This window comes from Labeo rohita, chromosome 9, assembly GCF_022985175.1.
Source record: "Labeo rohita strain BAU-BD-2019 chromosome 9, IGBB_LRoh.1.0, whole genome shotgun sequence".
In the NCBI taxonomy this organism is placed as follows: Eukaryota; Metazoa; Chordata; class Actinopteri; order Cypriniformes; family Cyprinidae; genus Labeo; species Labeo rohita.
Genome location: NC_066877.1, coordinates 37,249,601 through 37,267,052, shown reverse-complemented (window position 1 = coordinate 37,267,052; position 17,452 = coordinate 37,249,601). Strand labels below are relative to the sequence as shown.

At 27.5% G+C, this 17,452-nt stretch overlaps 1 protein-coding gene across 1 annotated transcript; it reads left to right on the top strand.

Annotated features, from left to right (window-relative positions):
* The first annotated feature begins 3,807 nt into the window (after nt 1-3,807).
* Nucleotides 3,808-16,330, top strand: akap17a (A kinase (PRKA) anchor protein 17A). The gene is given in 6 exon segments (XM_051118391.1): nt 3,808-3,917; nt 5,605-6,248; nt 6,250-6,384; nt 12,746-12,894; nt 13,085-13,325; nt 15,420-16,330. Coding segments are annotated over 5 exon segments (1,734 nt in total). The 5' UTR covers nt 3,808-3,917; nt 5,605-5,627; the 3' UTR covers nt 16,008-16,330.
* The last annotated feature ends 1,122 nt before the right edge of the window (nt 16,331-17,452 follow it).

The window sequence follows — 17,452 nt, the reverse complement described above, 5'->3', positions numbered from 1 at the left end:
ATGCTATATTTTCTTATGAATATTTAAAAATGTTATTATCCATTTTGATAATTTAATAAATTGTCTGACAATTTTATCTAATTTTATATATTTTTTTGCTTTGTTTTGTTTCATTATATTTTATTTTGTTCTGTTTGCTGTTTTATTTTATTCTTATTTAGTTTTTAGTTTTTTTTATTTTACTTTTTATTTTATTTATTGTAATTATAATAATTATATATAACATAATAATATGTCATATATAAATATATAAAATGAAAACTCTCAGGAATATTGTTTTGATTGCATATCCAAAATAAAGGTAAATAAAAAAAAAGATTGAACAGTTAAAATGATATATTTTATTATGCATTTTTAAATTTTATTATCCATTTTGATCATTTAATAAATTGTTTGACAATTTATCTTTTAATATTTAACATTTGCCCCCCCTTTACAACATCTAATATATTATAATGAAATAATTGTGACTTATATTGCTTGCAAAAAAATGTATAGAGCATCAGTGTCATGTTATTGGGTGTATAATGAACTGTTTAATGTATAAATATATCATACTATAACTCTCAGGGATATTGTTTTATTCAGATCCCAATTTTTTTTTTTTTTATAAAATTAATAAAATTCTAATATGACTGTCAAAATGAGTAAAAAAAAAGATGATTGAAGAGTTAAAATGCTTTTTTATTATGTTTTTTTTTATTTTGATAATTATTTTTTTTATTAAATGATTAATTTTTAAATTAATTATTTTAATTTAAATATTAAAAAATAGGATTATTATTATTATATATTATTTAATTATTGTTATATATTAATTAGAATAATTATATATTATTTAATTAATTATTATTTATTACATTTATTTTGCTAATTTTTTTTTAATAAATTATTAATTTTTACATTATTTGAATTTTGCATTATTTGAATGTGTTATTACTATTATTATTATATAGTATTTTATTTTTGTATTATTTATTACATTTATTTTATAATAATTAAATTATTATATAATAACAAAATTATAATACATTTTTTATTTATCTTTTATCATATTTAACATTTATCCCCCTTTAACACATTAAATGTAGTATATTTAAATAATTGTAACTTATACTGCTTTCATGCGTTATATTTCAGCAGTAATATACAGCTGTATTTGAATGCAGAAAGATGTTTTTGCAGGAGATGATATTTCGTGTGTTATAATACAAAACAACAATAAACAGGTTATTGCACCTGACTGTGCTTGTAAAGAGGTGGAATAGTCAGGTTTGAAAGCTGAAGTCATTACATTATAAAAGCTGCACTGTTTCAGTGTCAAACAGGTTCAAACCTGACGAGAGTCATGTGACGTTGAGTCATGTGAAGAGTCTGATTAAAGGGCTTTATTTGATCCAGAACAGAAGCGATTTTGAGATCCAGATCAGCAGATTATGAGCCGCACGTCACACAAACACCACAGAAATCAACACGAAACACCTGATTATGTTCTACGACACTCATTGATCTGTATTACACTATCAGGAGGCATTTAGAAGAAAATCTCAAGACACTGAAGGTTTTTTAGATGCAGGTAGAAAGAATAATGTGGATGAAATTCTTGAATTGTAAGCGTTTTCCACAACGTGAGAGGTTCCTGCTCTGGATTTGTTTTTTTCCTTCACAGATTTACTGGAGATTAACATTGTTTCCAGACTGAGTTTCGTTTTAACATCAAACCTCATACACTGGTACTTTCCATTATATAATAGGTGAGAATTAGTCGTAAATAAGCGTGATTCATCAGTTCATCAGTATTTTCTAGCCCTGTGATGTTTTTAAAGAAATATTTTTTTTTAATAATTCTATTTTTAAAGGATAGATTATAGTAGTTAATTTGTGTGTAAAATAAATTTATAATTTTGTTTTATTTATTGATTTTTTTTTTTATTTTATCACTATAGTAGTTTTATTTTACTTTTTATTATTGCATCAAAATCTGAGAGTAACTTTGTTATTTGACATTAACAAACTGATTAGCGACCCATTTATTTGTATAAATTTTAAGTAATTGAACATGTATTGCCAATCACCATATTATTGATTAGAATTAGATGATGAAGAATGTTTTTTTTAATCTAGTTTTAAAGGATAGATTATAACAGCTTATTTGCGTCTCTTTAATAATTTTCTTAATGTTCAGTAAAGAGGCTACAAGATCTTTTTTAATGTTTTCAACCCAAATATTATTTTATTTTATTTTATTTTTGATTTTATTTTATTATTTATCTTTTTTGTCTTATCTCATTTTGTTTTGTTTTGCTTTCTTATTTTATTTTTTAATGTATTTAGTTTAGTTTAGTTTTGTTTTGTTTTATTTTATTTTATTTTATTTTATTTTTTAGTGTATTTAGTTTTCTTTTGTTTTGTTTTATTATTTTATTATTTTTGTTTTATTTTATTTTATGTTATTATTTAACTTTTTTGTCTTATTATGTTTTGTTTTCTTGTTTTATTTTATTTTATATTATTTAATTTTTTATTTTATTTCTCTTTTTTTGTTTTATATTTTAATTTATTTAGTTTTCTTTTGCTTTGTTTTTTAAATTCTGTTTTGCTTTGTTTTGTTGTTTTATTTTATTATTTTTTGTTTTATTTTATTTTATTATTTTTGTTTTATTTTATTTTACATTTTATTATTTATCTTTTTTGTCTTATCTTATGTTTTGTTTTGTTTTCTTGTTTTATTTTATTATATACTATTTTATTTATTTTATTTTTGCCTTATCTTATTTTGTTTTGTTTTGCTTTGCTTTGCTTTGCTTTCTTATTTTATTTTATATTTTATTTTATTTTATTTAGTTTTCTTATGTTTTGTTTTATTCTATTCTGTTTTGCTTTGATTTATTATATTTTATTTTATTATTTTGTTTTGTTTTATTTTATTATTTTATTATTTTTTGTTTTATTTTTTTATATATTTTATTATTTATCTTTTTTGTCTTATCTTATTATGTTTTGTTTTGTTGTCTTGTTTTATTTTATTTTAGATATTATTTTTGATTTTATTTGATTATTTATCTTTTTTGTCCTATCTTATTTTGTTTTGTTTTGCTTTCTTGTTTTATTTTATTTTATATTTTATTTTATTTAGTTTAGTTTTGCTTTGTTTTATTTTATTTAGTTTTATTTTGCTTTGTTTTTATTGCATTTTATTTTATTATTTTGTTTTGTTTTGTTTTGCTTTGCTTTCTTATTTTATTTTATTTTATTTAGTTTTCTTATGTTTTGTTTTATTCTATTCTGTTTTGCTTTGTTTTATTATATTTTATTTTATTATTTTGTTTTGTTTTATTTTATTATTTTATTATTTTTTGTTTTCTTTTGCCTATCTTATTTTGTTTTGTTTTGCTCTCTTGTTTTATTTTATTTTATATTTTATTTTATTTAGTTTTCTTTTGCTTTGTTTTATTTTATTCTGTTTTGCTTTGTTTTTATTACATTTTATTTTATTATTTTATTTTTTTTATTTTATTTTATCATGAGAGCAGCTTTACTACCTGACATTAACAAACCAGTTAGTGTGTCTTAAGAACTTTATTAAGACTAAACCAGTTTCTTTTTGTATTTATAAATTCAAAGTAAATAAACCATTTATTTATTATCCGACTTCAGCACAGCTGGTGTGTCATTAGATCTTTGTTAATTCAGACTAAACCTATTTTTAAACTCTTTTCACTTTCGTAAGTTCGCAGTAGTTTGACTCTGCAGGTCGAGCAGTGTCCGCGTGAGGGCAGCAGAGTTCGTCGGTGACTTCCGGCTGCGGTGACGTATGCGGAAGCGGTGAGCAGCATCATGTCCGTTAGTTTGTTGTGTGCGCGGACTGACCGCTGCTGCTGCTGTTATTGATGTTTCAGTCTGAAGCTTTCAGAGAGGTTAGTAATCGTTTACGTGTCCTTATCTCAGCTAGTGACACTAGTTTAGCAGAGTTAACCCGCGGTGTCGCGGTCATCCGGGTCCGTGACGGTTAAACCGCAAAACGACTTTCAGAAATCAATAAATGATCAATAAATGATGAATAATCTGCAGATCACCGCAGCTCTGCGTGGGGGTTCAGGATAATATAGTTCTTATTCGATGATCACAGACACTGTTTAAGATCAAATAATGTTGTGTTACTGAGGAACACTTTATTATTGCCACTGTCAACAGTTTCTTTCACTCTGACACAAATGTACATCATTTACAGCAGTTTACTACAGTAACACACTGTATTTTACTGTGGTAAAATCAGAACGAGCTCAAACAGAGACATATGAGCTGGTCTGTTTGTCTGTTTGTTTGTTTGTCTGTTGTCAGTAGTAATAGTATTCATCATTCTGTTTTTTAATGTTTTGTGGTGAATATTGTGAAATAAGTGCTGGATTTAGTTCAGCTTGTCTTTTATTCCTTTTTTTTTTTTTATTTGAATGTAGTTATTTTCAGTTTGTGTTTTTGTTGGTTTTTATTAGTTTTTTTTTTTTTTTTAATGTTTTCAGCGTTTCTTTTTTTGTAGTATAATTATTTTCAACTTAAGTAATTTAGTACTTCATCTTAAACTAAATGAAAATTAGAAGTGTTGCCTTGGAAGCAAATTGTTTTTTTTTTTTTAATCTTTTTTTAAGATAAAAAGTTAACGTTAATTTTATTTACTTTAACAAATGTTTTTTAATCATTTCAGTTTAGGTTTTAGTAATTTATTAATTTTTTATTTACAAGTATTTCTGTTTGGTTTTTATTATTATTATTATTATTATTATTATTATTATTATTATGATTATTATTTTTCAATTAAGTTTTAATTTGAATTTAGTTTAGCGATTTTAGTAATTTAGTATGTGAAGTAAAAAAAAATTTTTTTAATTTTCTGGATTCCATTTTTGGAATGCAGATTTCCCTGCATTCTGTTTTAATGATTTTAGTAATTGAAAAGTGCCTCTAATTAATTTAATTTATTTTTACATTTAAATTTAAATAATAATAATTATTATTTGTTTATTTATTAATTTATTGTAACTTATATTTATTTATTTTTTTAAATTAAAATTTTAATAATCAAAAAGACATATCTTTCATTTGATCTTTTAAATAAATATTTAACCCCCTTTTTTCCATTTTAAATTTTCTGGATTCCATTTTTTCCCCTGCATTCTATTTTTTTTTTTTTTTACATTTAACTTTAAATAATATTTATTTATTTATTGTAACTTTTATTTATTTATTTTCTTTAATTAAAATTTTAATAATCAAAAAGGCATATCTAATCAACGTTATTCATGAAACTACCTTTTGAATACATTTATTACTTTTTTGAGGGGTTATTTTAATTTTTAGTAATTTTAGTACTTCAAGAAAATGAGAAATGTTTTTTTTGGCAACTAACTGAAATATTGTTGATTGAAGTTGAAATTGTAACTGATATATTTTTTTTTAATTTCATTTAGCATTTATTTTATTTCAAATAAGGTGAATTTTAGTTAATGATAGTAACACTGATACAGATCAGTATTGAGTTAAATACACTTTCCCAATATTTGTTTAACGCTTAGTTAAAATAGATGTCCACACTGTGTTTTTGTGCAGTGTTCAGCTGAAGCGTCTCCAGAATGACGTCCATCGTGAGCGACACGGCCGAGGCGGTGGATCTGTGTCCAGAATACAACCTCTACCTCAAGCCCATCGCCAAAATCACGGTGAGCGTGGCTCTTCCTCACCTCAAGACGCCCGGCAAATCCATCTCCAACTGGGAGGTGATGGAGCGTCTGAAGTCCATGGTGCAACCGGAGCAGTTTTCCTCCCTGCGCATCTCCAAGAGCACCATGGACTTCATCCGCTTCGAGGGCGAGGTGGAGAACAAGAGCGCCGTCAAACGCGTCCTGACCAAGCTGGACGGAAAAAGCATCAAGCTCAGCGGATTCACAGACATCCTAAAAATCCGTGCCGTCGAAAACAAAGCCGATTTTCCCACCCGTCACGACTGGGATTCCTTCTTCCGCGACGCCAAGGACATGAACGAGACGGTTCCGGGAGAACGGCCCGATACGGTCCATCTGGAGGGGCTCCCGTGCAAGTGGTTCTCGCCGAAGGACGGCGTTCCCGACAGACCCTCGGAGACGGTGCTCAGGACGGTTTTCCAGCGCTTCGGGAAGATCCGGAACGTGGACATCCCCATGCTGGATCCGTACCGGGAGGAGATGACCGGGAAGAACTTCAACACCTTCTCGTTCGGGGGGACACCTGAATTTTGAGGGGTACATTCAGTATCAGGACCACACGGGCTTCGTCAGAGCCATGGACTCGCTCAGGGGGATGAAGCTCATGTTTAAGGGCGATGACGGGAAGGCCGTCGCCTGCAGCATTAAGGTCAGTTCTCAGTTTGTATTTTTTCACTAATTCACATTTTTTCCATTTTTAATTTTCTGGAATCAGCTTTTTCCCTTCAGTTTTAGTAATTGAAAATCACGTCTAATTAATTAAAATCATGAACATTAACTGTTTTATTTTTTTCCCCCAAATTGATTTTTTTCTTTCTCTTTAAATTTTTTTTTTTTAAACACAAATAATTTTAAATAAAAAAATGTATTAATTTTAAATAAAAGTAATAATATATATTTTTTATTTTTAAATAATTGTTATTTTGTATTATTATTTATTGTTGTTATTTTTGTTGTTATAGTTTACTTATTTATTTTAAAATAAAAGTAAAATAGTAAAAATATTTTATGTTTTTCTGGATTGTGTTTTAATGATTTTAGTAGTTTTCTTTTTAATAATATGAAATCATTGTTCTATTTAAATGTAAATAATCAAAAGGCATGTCTAATCAGCTGAATTCGTGAAACTTTACCTTTTTAATAAATTAATTTCTTTTTTCTTTTAATTTAATTGCATGTCTAATTAATTTAAATCATGAAAATTTTGCAACAATTTGTTAGAAATGTAACAAAAATTACATAAAGTTTTATTTTTTTCTCATTTTTTTTCTGCTTTAGTTTTAATAATTCTTATTGTGGTTGTTGTTTTTGTTGTTATAGTTTTTATTTATTTATTTTAAAATAAAAGGATCCTATGAAATGTTTTATTTTTCTGGATTGTGTTTTAATGATTTTAGTAAATGAAAAAGCCTGTGTAATTAATTAAAATAATAAACATTTAATATCCCTTTATTTTTTCTCAAATTCTGTTTTTTGATTAAAATTTTATTTTTTAGTTACATTTAAATAATAACAATTATAATTATTTTTTTTTATTTATTGCAACTTTACCATTTTAATACATGTTACTTTTTTCTTTACAATAATAGGAAATAATTTTTCTATTTAAACTGAAATAATCAAAAGGCATGTCTAATCAGTTGAATTCATGAAACTACCTTTTTAATAAATTAATTATTTTTCTTTTAATGTAATTGCATGTCTAATGTATTTATATCATGAAAATTTAGCAACAATTTGTTAGAAGTTTAACAAAAAATTACATAGTTTTATTTTTTCTCATTTTTCTGCTTTAATTTTAATAAAAATTATTTTTTTTTTTCTTCTTGTTTTTCAATTTTAATAGTCAAAAGGCATGTTGAATCAACTGAATTCATTACACTTTAACATTATTTAATAAATATTATTTATTTATTGAATTTTTTTTTTTTTTTTTTTTTTTTTTTTTTTAACAATACAAAGATCCTATGAAGTGTTTTATTTTTTCTGGATTCTGTTTTAATGATTTTAAAAAACATGTGTAATTAATTAAAATCATGAAACTTTAGCAGCAATTTACTAGAAATTTTTTTTCTGCTTGAAGTTTAATTATTATTATTTATGTATTTTATTTATTTATTATTATTATATTATTTTTCATTTTTAAAAACTAAATATTCATAAAACTTTACAAAAAGGTTTTATTTTTTTCTGTATTTTAACAGTTTTAGTAGTCAAAAAGCATGTCTAATTAATTAAACTTCTGAAAATTTAGCAACAGTTTACTAAAAATTCAACAAAACTAACATTTTAGGTCCCTGTGAAATTAATTCTATTTTTTCACAAATTAATTTATTAAAAAAAAATAATAATAATTAAATGTTTATTTTTTATTTACATATTTTAATTAAAAGCCATGTCTAATAAACTGAATTAATACAACTTTTTACTGAATTTGTTGTTTTTTTTTTTCTTTTTGTAATTTTAATATTTTTTTATTTTTTCATGTACATATTTTAATCAAAAGGCATGTCTAATCAACTGAATTCATTAAACTTGTTTTTTTCATTAAACTTTTTAATGATTGTATTTTACTTTATTTTTTATAATATTAGGATCTTGTGAAATGTTTGAATTTTTTTTTTTTTTTTTTTTTTTTGTTTGTTTTGTTTTCTGGATTTTGTGTGAAGAATTTTAGTAATTAAATTATTAATAATTAAAAATTCAACAATTTATATTTTAGACCCCTGTGAAATCTTTTATTTTTTTCCCAAATTCTTTTTTTTCCGTTTTAATTTAAATTAAATTAAATTAAATTTTATTTTATTTAAATTTTAAAAACCAAAAGGAAAGTCTAATCAACTGAATTCATAAAACGTTAATTATTTAATATACAGTCATGTGAAAAAGTTCAGACACCCTATTGAATTTCATGGTTTTCTGTATCGGGACATAATAAAAAATTATCTGGTCCTTGGCAGGTCTTAAAATTTGGAAAATAAATCCTCAGGTAAACATCATCACATGACATATCACACTGTGTCATTATTTATTTAACAATAATAAAGCCAATATGGAAAGGCCATGTGTGACAAAGTTAAGACACCCTATGAGTCAATTACCTGTAGATCCACTTTTAGCAGCAGTAACTTGAAGCATTCATTTTCTGTGTGATTTTATCAGTCTCTCACATCCTTCTGGAGGAATTTGGACCACTCTTCTTTTCAACGTTGCTCCAGTTTATTGAGGTTTGTGGGCATTTGCTTATGCACAGCTCTCACCACAGCATTTGAGTCAGGATGAGCTCTGGACTTGGACTGGACTATTGCAACACCTTGATTCTTTTCTTTTCAGCCATTCTGTTGTAGATTTGCTGGTGTGCTTGGGATCATTGTCCTGTTGCATGACCCAGTTTTGGCCCAACATTAGATGTCAGACAGACGCCCTCACATTTGACTGTAGAATACTTTGATATACAGAGGAGTTCATGGATAACTCAATGACTGTGAGGTGTTCAGGTCCTGTGGCCACAAAACAAGCCCAAAATGATCAGCCCTCCTCCAGCATGCTTGTCTTTTGGTATGAGGTGTTTGTGCTGATATGCTCTTTAGGTTTTCACCAAACTTGGCGCTGTGCATTATGGCCAAACATCTCCACTTCGCTCTCGTCTGTTCAAAGGACGTTATTCTAGAAGACTTGTGTTTTGTTCAGATGCAACTTTGCAGACCTAAACTGTGCTGCAATGAAGCTTTCTTCTGCCAAGTCTTCCAAACATGACATTTTCGTCCCATATTTTCCTAATGGTATTGTCATGAACTCTATCATTTAACATGTGAACTGAGGCCTGTAGAGTCTGAGGTGTAGTTCTTGGGTTGTCTGCCATTTCTCTGAGCTTTACACGGTCTGATCTTGGGGTGAATTTTCTGGGACGTCCACTCCTGGAAGGAGAGGTGTCTGTTTTAAATGTCTCCCACTTGTGAATAAACTTCAAATAGTTTGGAAATGGCCGTATTACTCTTCTCAGATTGATGGCAGCAACAGTTGCTTCTCTAAGACGATTGCTGATGTCTTACCTCCTTGGCATTGTGTTAACACACACCTGAAGGCTCCAGACCAGCAAACTGCCAAAGCTTTTGCGTTTATAGAAGCGTTCGGACATGCTGACGATCAGTTAATCAAAGGTATTTGACTGTGATTTACCCTCTTAATTCCAGTGTTAACAGTCAGGGCGTCCTAACTTTGTCACACATGGCTTTTCTATTTTGGCTTTATTTTTGTTCAGTGAATAATGACACCAGCCAAGCACCTTTTTTTTTTTTTTTTTTTAAATGATGTCCTGATACAGAAAACCATGGAATTCAATAGGATGTCCTCACTTTTTCACATGACTGTATGTATATTATTATTCAATAATAATAGGATTCTGTGATTTATTTTATTTTTTTAAATTTATTTATTTATTTATTTATTTTTTCAGAAAGTTTGTGTCCTGTGTTTTAGTTTAAGAAAAATGAAGGCATAAAACATTTTTAAAAAATGTAATTTTATTGTTTAAGCTCAAAGAAGACATGAGAATGCTTATTTTATTTCAGGTAATTTTTTTTAATCATTTTGGTTTTAGTTTTAATTACGATAATAACCCTGCTGTGTAAACGCACAGTAGAGAAGAAAAGCTGAGGGAAACGTGCTCCAGTTTTATCCAGCTCTTTCTCAGAAGCTTAATTTCATTGAGCAGGTTTGATATTGAATGTCTCGTGCTGTTCTTCAGCTCAGTTAATGAGACGAGTCTGTTCATCAGAGCGCTTCAATCACAGCATCGCTTTAACCGCCTTTAATTAAATGAGAGTCACGGCTGTGTTATGAATCGGGGGATTATTCAGCGGCGCAGAGACACTCACACACACTCACACACACCATATCCTGTGTCAGATGATCTGAACTCTGTCTGTCGCTGCTCATTATCACACTGAACTTTAACCACAGCATCTTCAACTGTGTAAAGTTCACAGAACCTGTCAAGAACTCACACTTACACCAAACCTAAAACATCACATTACATTTTGCATAATGAGAATGGAGCTTATACTGAAGACATTGCTGTTTTTTTGTGAGATTTTTATGGCAATTGAACTTATTTCACCCTTAATTCTCATCCGAAAAATCCTTTTGCCTAAACAGTTTCCCTAGTTGCTCCTCAAAACATGTATTAAAAAAAAAAAATATATATATATATATATATATATATGCACACACACACACACACACACACACACACACATATGGGGATCCAAATGTCTAAATGCTTCTATTTTATCTTTTCAAAATAATAATAAAAAATAAGCACAATTTAAATTTTTTAATGTGTTTTTACTGTATGTTGATTTACATAACATTGTTAGCTTAGTATCTTAGCAGTTTAAATAAAAAAATATATTTTTATCTGTTTTTACTTTATTTTTAGTTACAGTTTTAGTCATTTTGATGTGGTTTTGTCATTTTTATTAGTGTTTTTTTTATTAAAATGTCAATATAGTGTTTATGAATTTTTGTTGATTAGCTTGTTTATTTAATTATTTAAGCACTTCAATTTAAACTTAACAAAAATACTAGTAAAAATAGTGAAAAATATAATGATTAATGAGAATCTGGTGTTTGTTTATTTTGTAGTGATTGTAATGTTACAGTGCATAAGTAGTAATAAACAATAATAAAATAAATAAATAAATATCATTCTAAGTTAAATAAAACCTAAATAAATATCAATGTCATTCTAAGTTATTGTAGACTTCCAATATATTGCAAATATTGCAAATATTAATTGTAAAAAAAGAAGAAAAACTAAATTAAAAAATCATTATTTTAATAATTATAAATATAATATAATATAATTATAAACTTTTTGATCACTAACATTTATTTTATTTATTAAAATGGTGAAAAATGTAATAAAATTTAATTTAAACAGATCATTTAAAAAAGAAAGAAAAAAATCGTATACTGTATAAAAGCAGAAAATGGAAAAAATATTTGGAAAAAAATACAGATTTCTCAAGGATTGAAAAAGTAATTTTTTCTTAAGCTTGCAATATATTATTGCTTAATTAAAAATAAATAAATAAATAAATTAATTAATTAAAAATCATTATTTCAATAATTATTTTTGATCACTAAAATTCATTTTAATTAATTATAATAAAATAATAATAATAATTATAATTATTATAATAAAATTATTTTTTTAAATTAAATAATTTTTCTTGAACTTGAAATATATTATTAATTGTAAAAATAAATAAATAAATAAAATAAATCATTATTTCAATAATTATACATGCTTTACATTTATTTGAATTATTAAAATAGTAAAAAAATTAATAAAATTTAATTTAAACATAAATCATTACATATATATATATATATATATATATATATATATATATATGTGTGTGTGTATATATGTATGTATAAAAAAAATTAAAGGAGGGAAAACAAATTTGGAAAGAAATAATACAGATTTCATAAGGACTGAAAAAGTATTTTTCCTAAGCTTACAATATATTATTAAAAGAAATCTAAATAAAATAAAATAATTATTATTTAATTAATTATATATGTTTTTTGATCACTAATCATTAAAATGGTGAAGAATGTCATTTAAACTTAAATGATTAACAATTAAAAAATATATAAAATGTAGAAAAAATAAATGGTCGGGGAATTGAACAAAAACAGAATTTGGGAAATAATAAAACATTTTATAGGACTTTAAATCTTTAATAAACTCACAGAAAATTGTAATGATTGAGATATATAATGAGAAATATAATGATTAATGAGAATTTGTTTTTTTTATTTTTTTGGTAATGATTGTAATGTTGCAATGCATAAAAAACCTTAATGGTCTTTAAATAAGGTTTATTTTTTTAATGCAAAATACATTTTCACATGTTTTTGTGAGATTCGCCTGTTCAGACAGCTGCAAACCTGAAGTTTTAGGATGTTTATTAACAGCTGAACGTGTGTTTTCTCAGGTGACGTTTGACACGACTAAACACCTGAGCGATTCCTCGCTGAAGAAACGTCAGCAGGAGCGACAGAAGCTGCAGGAGCTGGAGAAACAACGAGAGGAGCAGAAACGCCGAGAGAAGGAGGAGGAGGAGCGACGCAAGGAGGAGGAGAGGTGCTGCACTCATCCACACAACTGAAAGACTGAAAGAGTCTCTTCTGCTTTTATTTGATCAAAAATACTGTAAAAATTGTGAACATTTTTTGGAATTTAAATGATCCATTTTCCATGTGAATATCTGTTCAGCTGTAATTTATTTCTGTGATCAAAGCTGAATTTTCGGCATCATTACTCTGTGTTTCAGGAAGCAGCGTGAGCAGGAGGAGGAGGAGAAGGAGAGGAGGAGAGAGGAGAAACTGCGCAAACGAGAGCAGAAGCTGAAGGAGAAGGAGGAGAAGAAGACCCAGAAGAAGCTGAAGAAGCAGCAGGAGGAGGAGCAGAAGAAGCTCCAGCTGAAGATCGCAATGGAGGAGCGCAAACTGCTGCTGGCGCAGAGGAACCTCGAGTCCATCCGACTCATCGCCGAGCTGCTCAGCAGAGCCAAGGTTCATCCGACACTCCATTCACACCTTCACTCACAGATATAACCGTCATTAGGGCTTGTGTCTGATCTTACAGTCGTAGTTTTGGGCCCCTGTGGTTTCTTGTGTGGGAATTCAGTCATAAAAATGGGGTTTACAGCATATCGTGGAATGGCATTGAATTTTAAAGCTCTTCACAACAACACACCAACATGAAAGTTTGGTTTAACTTGAAGAAATTGTGACAGGAATTATTATTATTATTATTATTGTTGTTATTATTATTAAAACTTAAAGAAATAATCACACAATTTTAATCACAATAAATTTAAATAAAAGGAATTAAACATTTTGATTTGATTACAGATTTTAAAAAATCATGAGAAATTTATGCCTTCGTTTGATTACCACCATTTATGATAAAACATTTGTAATAAATCACAAATCCAGAAAAATGAAAACAGAAAACTTAGAATTTATGAAAAATGTTAATATTTAAAAGGACACTATTATTGTAATAAAGTAATACATGGGATTGATTAGACATGCTTTTTATTTTTATTATTTAATTTTTCCATTAAAATGGGGGGAAAATGAACACAGCAGAAAATGTAAAAAAGGTAATTTACAGGTAAAATACAGATTTCAAAAGGATTGAAAAGCTATTTTTTTTTATTAATAAAAAAAATACAAAATAAAATAAGATAAAAAATAACTATGCATGATTTTTGATCACTAAAAGGTGTCATTTGAACACTGAAAAATTTAATAAAATTTATTTTAAATAATTTTACATATTTTTCCTAAACTTTTTCAATAGTCAATATATTATTGATTAATTGTAAGAAAAATAAATAAATAAATAAATGAAATAATTAAAAAAAATCATTTGAATTTGAAAACTGAAAAATGACTATTATTATTTTAAAACGCACAATATATTATTGATTAATTGTTAAAAAATAAAATAAATTAATAGAAAAAATAATAATTTCAATAATTATACATGCCTTTTGATCATTAAAATTTTTTTTAATCATAAAAATGGATCATTTAATAAATCATTTAATGTAAACATAAATCATTAAAAAAAAATTCTATAATGTAGAAAAAATTAAATGAGGTGGAGGAATCCGGCAGAAAATGGAAAAAGGTAATTTGGGGACAAAAATAATACAGATTTCATAAAGATTGAAAAAGTTTTTTTTATTTCTTAAACTTGCAGTATAGTATTGATTAATTAAAAAAAACTAAATAAATAAAAAATATTCTTTCACTAATTATACATGCTTTTTGATTATATAATGAATAAAACATTAAATGGAAAAAATTAATTAAAAATACAAATTTCATGAGGTTTGAAAAGGTAAAATGTCATTTAAACATTAATCTTTAAAAAAAGAAAAAATATATAATATAGAAAAAATTAAAGGGGGGGGTCCAGGAGAAAATGGGGAAAAAAGGTCATTTGGAAAAAAAAATACAGATTTCACAACATTTCAGAACTTGATTAATTATAAAGTAAATAAATAGAATATAATAAAACTATCATTTTTTATAATAATAATTATACATGCTTTTTGATCACTAAAATTTATTTTAACCATTAAAATTGTGAAATTTAGTAACATTTAATGTAAACCTAAATCTTTAAAAAAAGAATGAAAACATTTAAAGTAGAAAAAAATATATATGGGGAGGGGTAGTCCTGCAGAGAATGGAATAAAGTTCCATAAATGTATATAATTTCAATAATTAAACATACTTTTTGATCACAAAATTTTATTTGAATCATTAAAACATAAATCATTAATACAAGAAAAAAAATATAGTGTCGGAAAATTTTCCAAAAATGTTAATAAATTCATGATAAATTGTAAAAAAAAAAAAAAAAAGAAAAAAGAAAGAAAAAAAGAAAAAAAAATTAAATTTTTAAATTGCAATTAGAAGTGCTTTTTGATTACTAAAAATTATGTATTTATTAAAGCCAAAAATTCAAATGTAAAAAAACCCAGCACTTTGGTGTTTAAAGTCAAATTTAGTAGGGTTCTTTTCTTGAACTTTTAATAAATCTCAATAATTTACCATTAAAAGTAAAGAAGTGTTGTTTGTGTTCAGAGGCTGAAGCAGCAGCAGGTGGAGCAGCAGCAGGTGGAGCTGGCGCGGCTGCAGCAGCTGGAGGAGCGCAGACGGCAGCAGGAGGACGAGCTGCGGCGCGTGGAGGCCGAGAAAGCGCGAGCGCTGGAGCTGCAGAGGAAAGAGCGCGAGCTGCGCGACAGACTGCTGGGAAACCTGCTGAAGAAGAGCACCAACACGGACGAGAACGTCGCCGCCCCGCTCGTCCACGTGGACCTGCAGATCTGCGGCGCGCAGGCGCAGCTCAACGGCGTGACGCTGCCGACGGAAAACCCGGACAAAGAAACCAGCAACTCCAAGAAACAGGAGGAGCGCACGGACGGAGACAGACGCGATCGCACGCGCAGACGCAGCGGCGGGAGACGACGCAGCCGCAGTCGGGGCAGGGGCGGTCGCAGGCGGAGCGGAAGCCGGACGCGGGGCTCTCGCGGCAGACGCGGCAGGAAGTACAGCCAGAGCAGCAGCAAGAGCCGCAGCAGCAGCCGCAGTCAGAGAGGAAGCAGCAGCCGCAGCCGCTCGTCCAGTCGAGGACGACGCAGACGCTCGCGTCACCGATCCAGACGATACTGAAAGAGTGTGAGGTGAACCTCATGAAAACACACCCAGGTCACTTTCACCTCAGAAATAGAACAGAAAAGATTAGAAATTATAGTTTGCATAAATGAAGTGAGGCCTGTTTTAGAACCAGTTTTACAAGCTTGTTTTGTTTTGTTTTGTTTTATTTTATTTTATTTTTACCAGCAATTTATGTTATATTATGTTGGATAATTATTTATTAAAAATAAAGATTTTATTTTGTTTTTTTCAGTTTTATTTATTTATTTTCCCCCCCCAGTATACTGTTTTTCATAAAGAACTTGAAGCCTTATTTTTTCCCCCCCTTTTCTTATATTGTATCCATCCACATGATGCCTGTTTTAGGATGAAGGTTTAATTCGTTTTTTTTTTCCATCTTTATATATTTTTGAATTTAAATTTTTTGTTTTATTTTATTTTACTTATTAATTGCTATATTTTTTTTTTTTCATTTTTCAGTTATTATTGTTTATATATATAATGTTCATTTTTTAAAATATATATAATGTTCATTTTTTTGTTTTATTTTATTTTATTTTTCCCAGCAAATTATATTGCCTATATAAGGATTATTTTTTATTTTATTTTTCATTTATATATATTTATTTATTTATTTTTATTTTATTTTTCCCAGCAAATTGTTGCCTATGTGAGGATTATTCTTTTTTTATTTTTAACTTTTTTTTCATTTTCATATATTTGTTTGTTTTAATTGTTTTATTTTAGCAAATTATGTTGCCTATTTAAGGATTATTCATTTTTTTATTCTTTATTATTATTATTATTATTATTTCATAAAGCGCATGATGCCTGTTTTAGGAAGAAGATTTTATTTGTTTATTTTTTGTATTTTATTTTTGTTTATTTTTTGTATTTTATTTTTGTTTCATTTTTTATTTCAGGTTATTTAGGATTTACTTATAGTTACTTCAGTTCCCTCAAATTCTCAGTGTATTTTCTGTAATGGATTTACAAGCTTTGCTTAGATTTTTTTTTTTCTTTTTTTTTGCACTAAATTTGACTGTCTAGTACAAAAAATAAATAGCATGATGTTTAAATACATTACATTTGCAATATTTTTTTTCGCATTATGACAATAAATGTTTGGAAATATCTGTGCAATTTTCAAGAAAATAATGCCAAAACAATCCATAAATAACAGTAATTCCAGGCCTTATTTACTTCAAGCAGAACATAATGTCTTCAGATTTTGAGGTGAAGTGTGACCTGGTCGATTTTGTGATGGTTTCACTCATGTGAGTTTAACGCTGCAGTATCATGACAGGGTTTATTCTGACTGTATTTCCTGATGAGGATTGAAGCGGTGGACGAGATCTGCACAGTTCAGCTGAGTTTTGACGTATGAATGATGTTTTTCCAGCGGGAGTCGCAGACTGAACTGTGTTTGATGTTTGTACTGTAGTCTGTGCTGAAGCTCT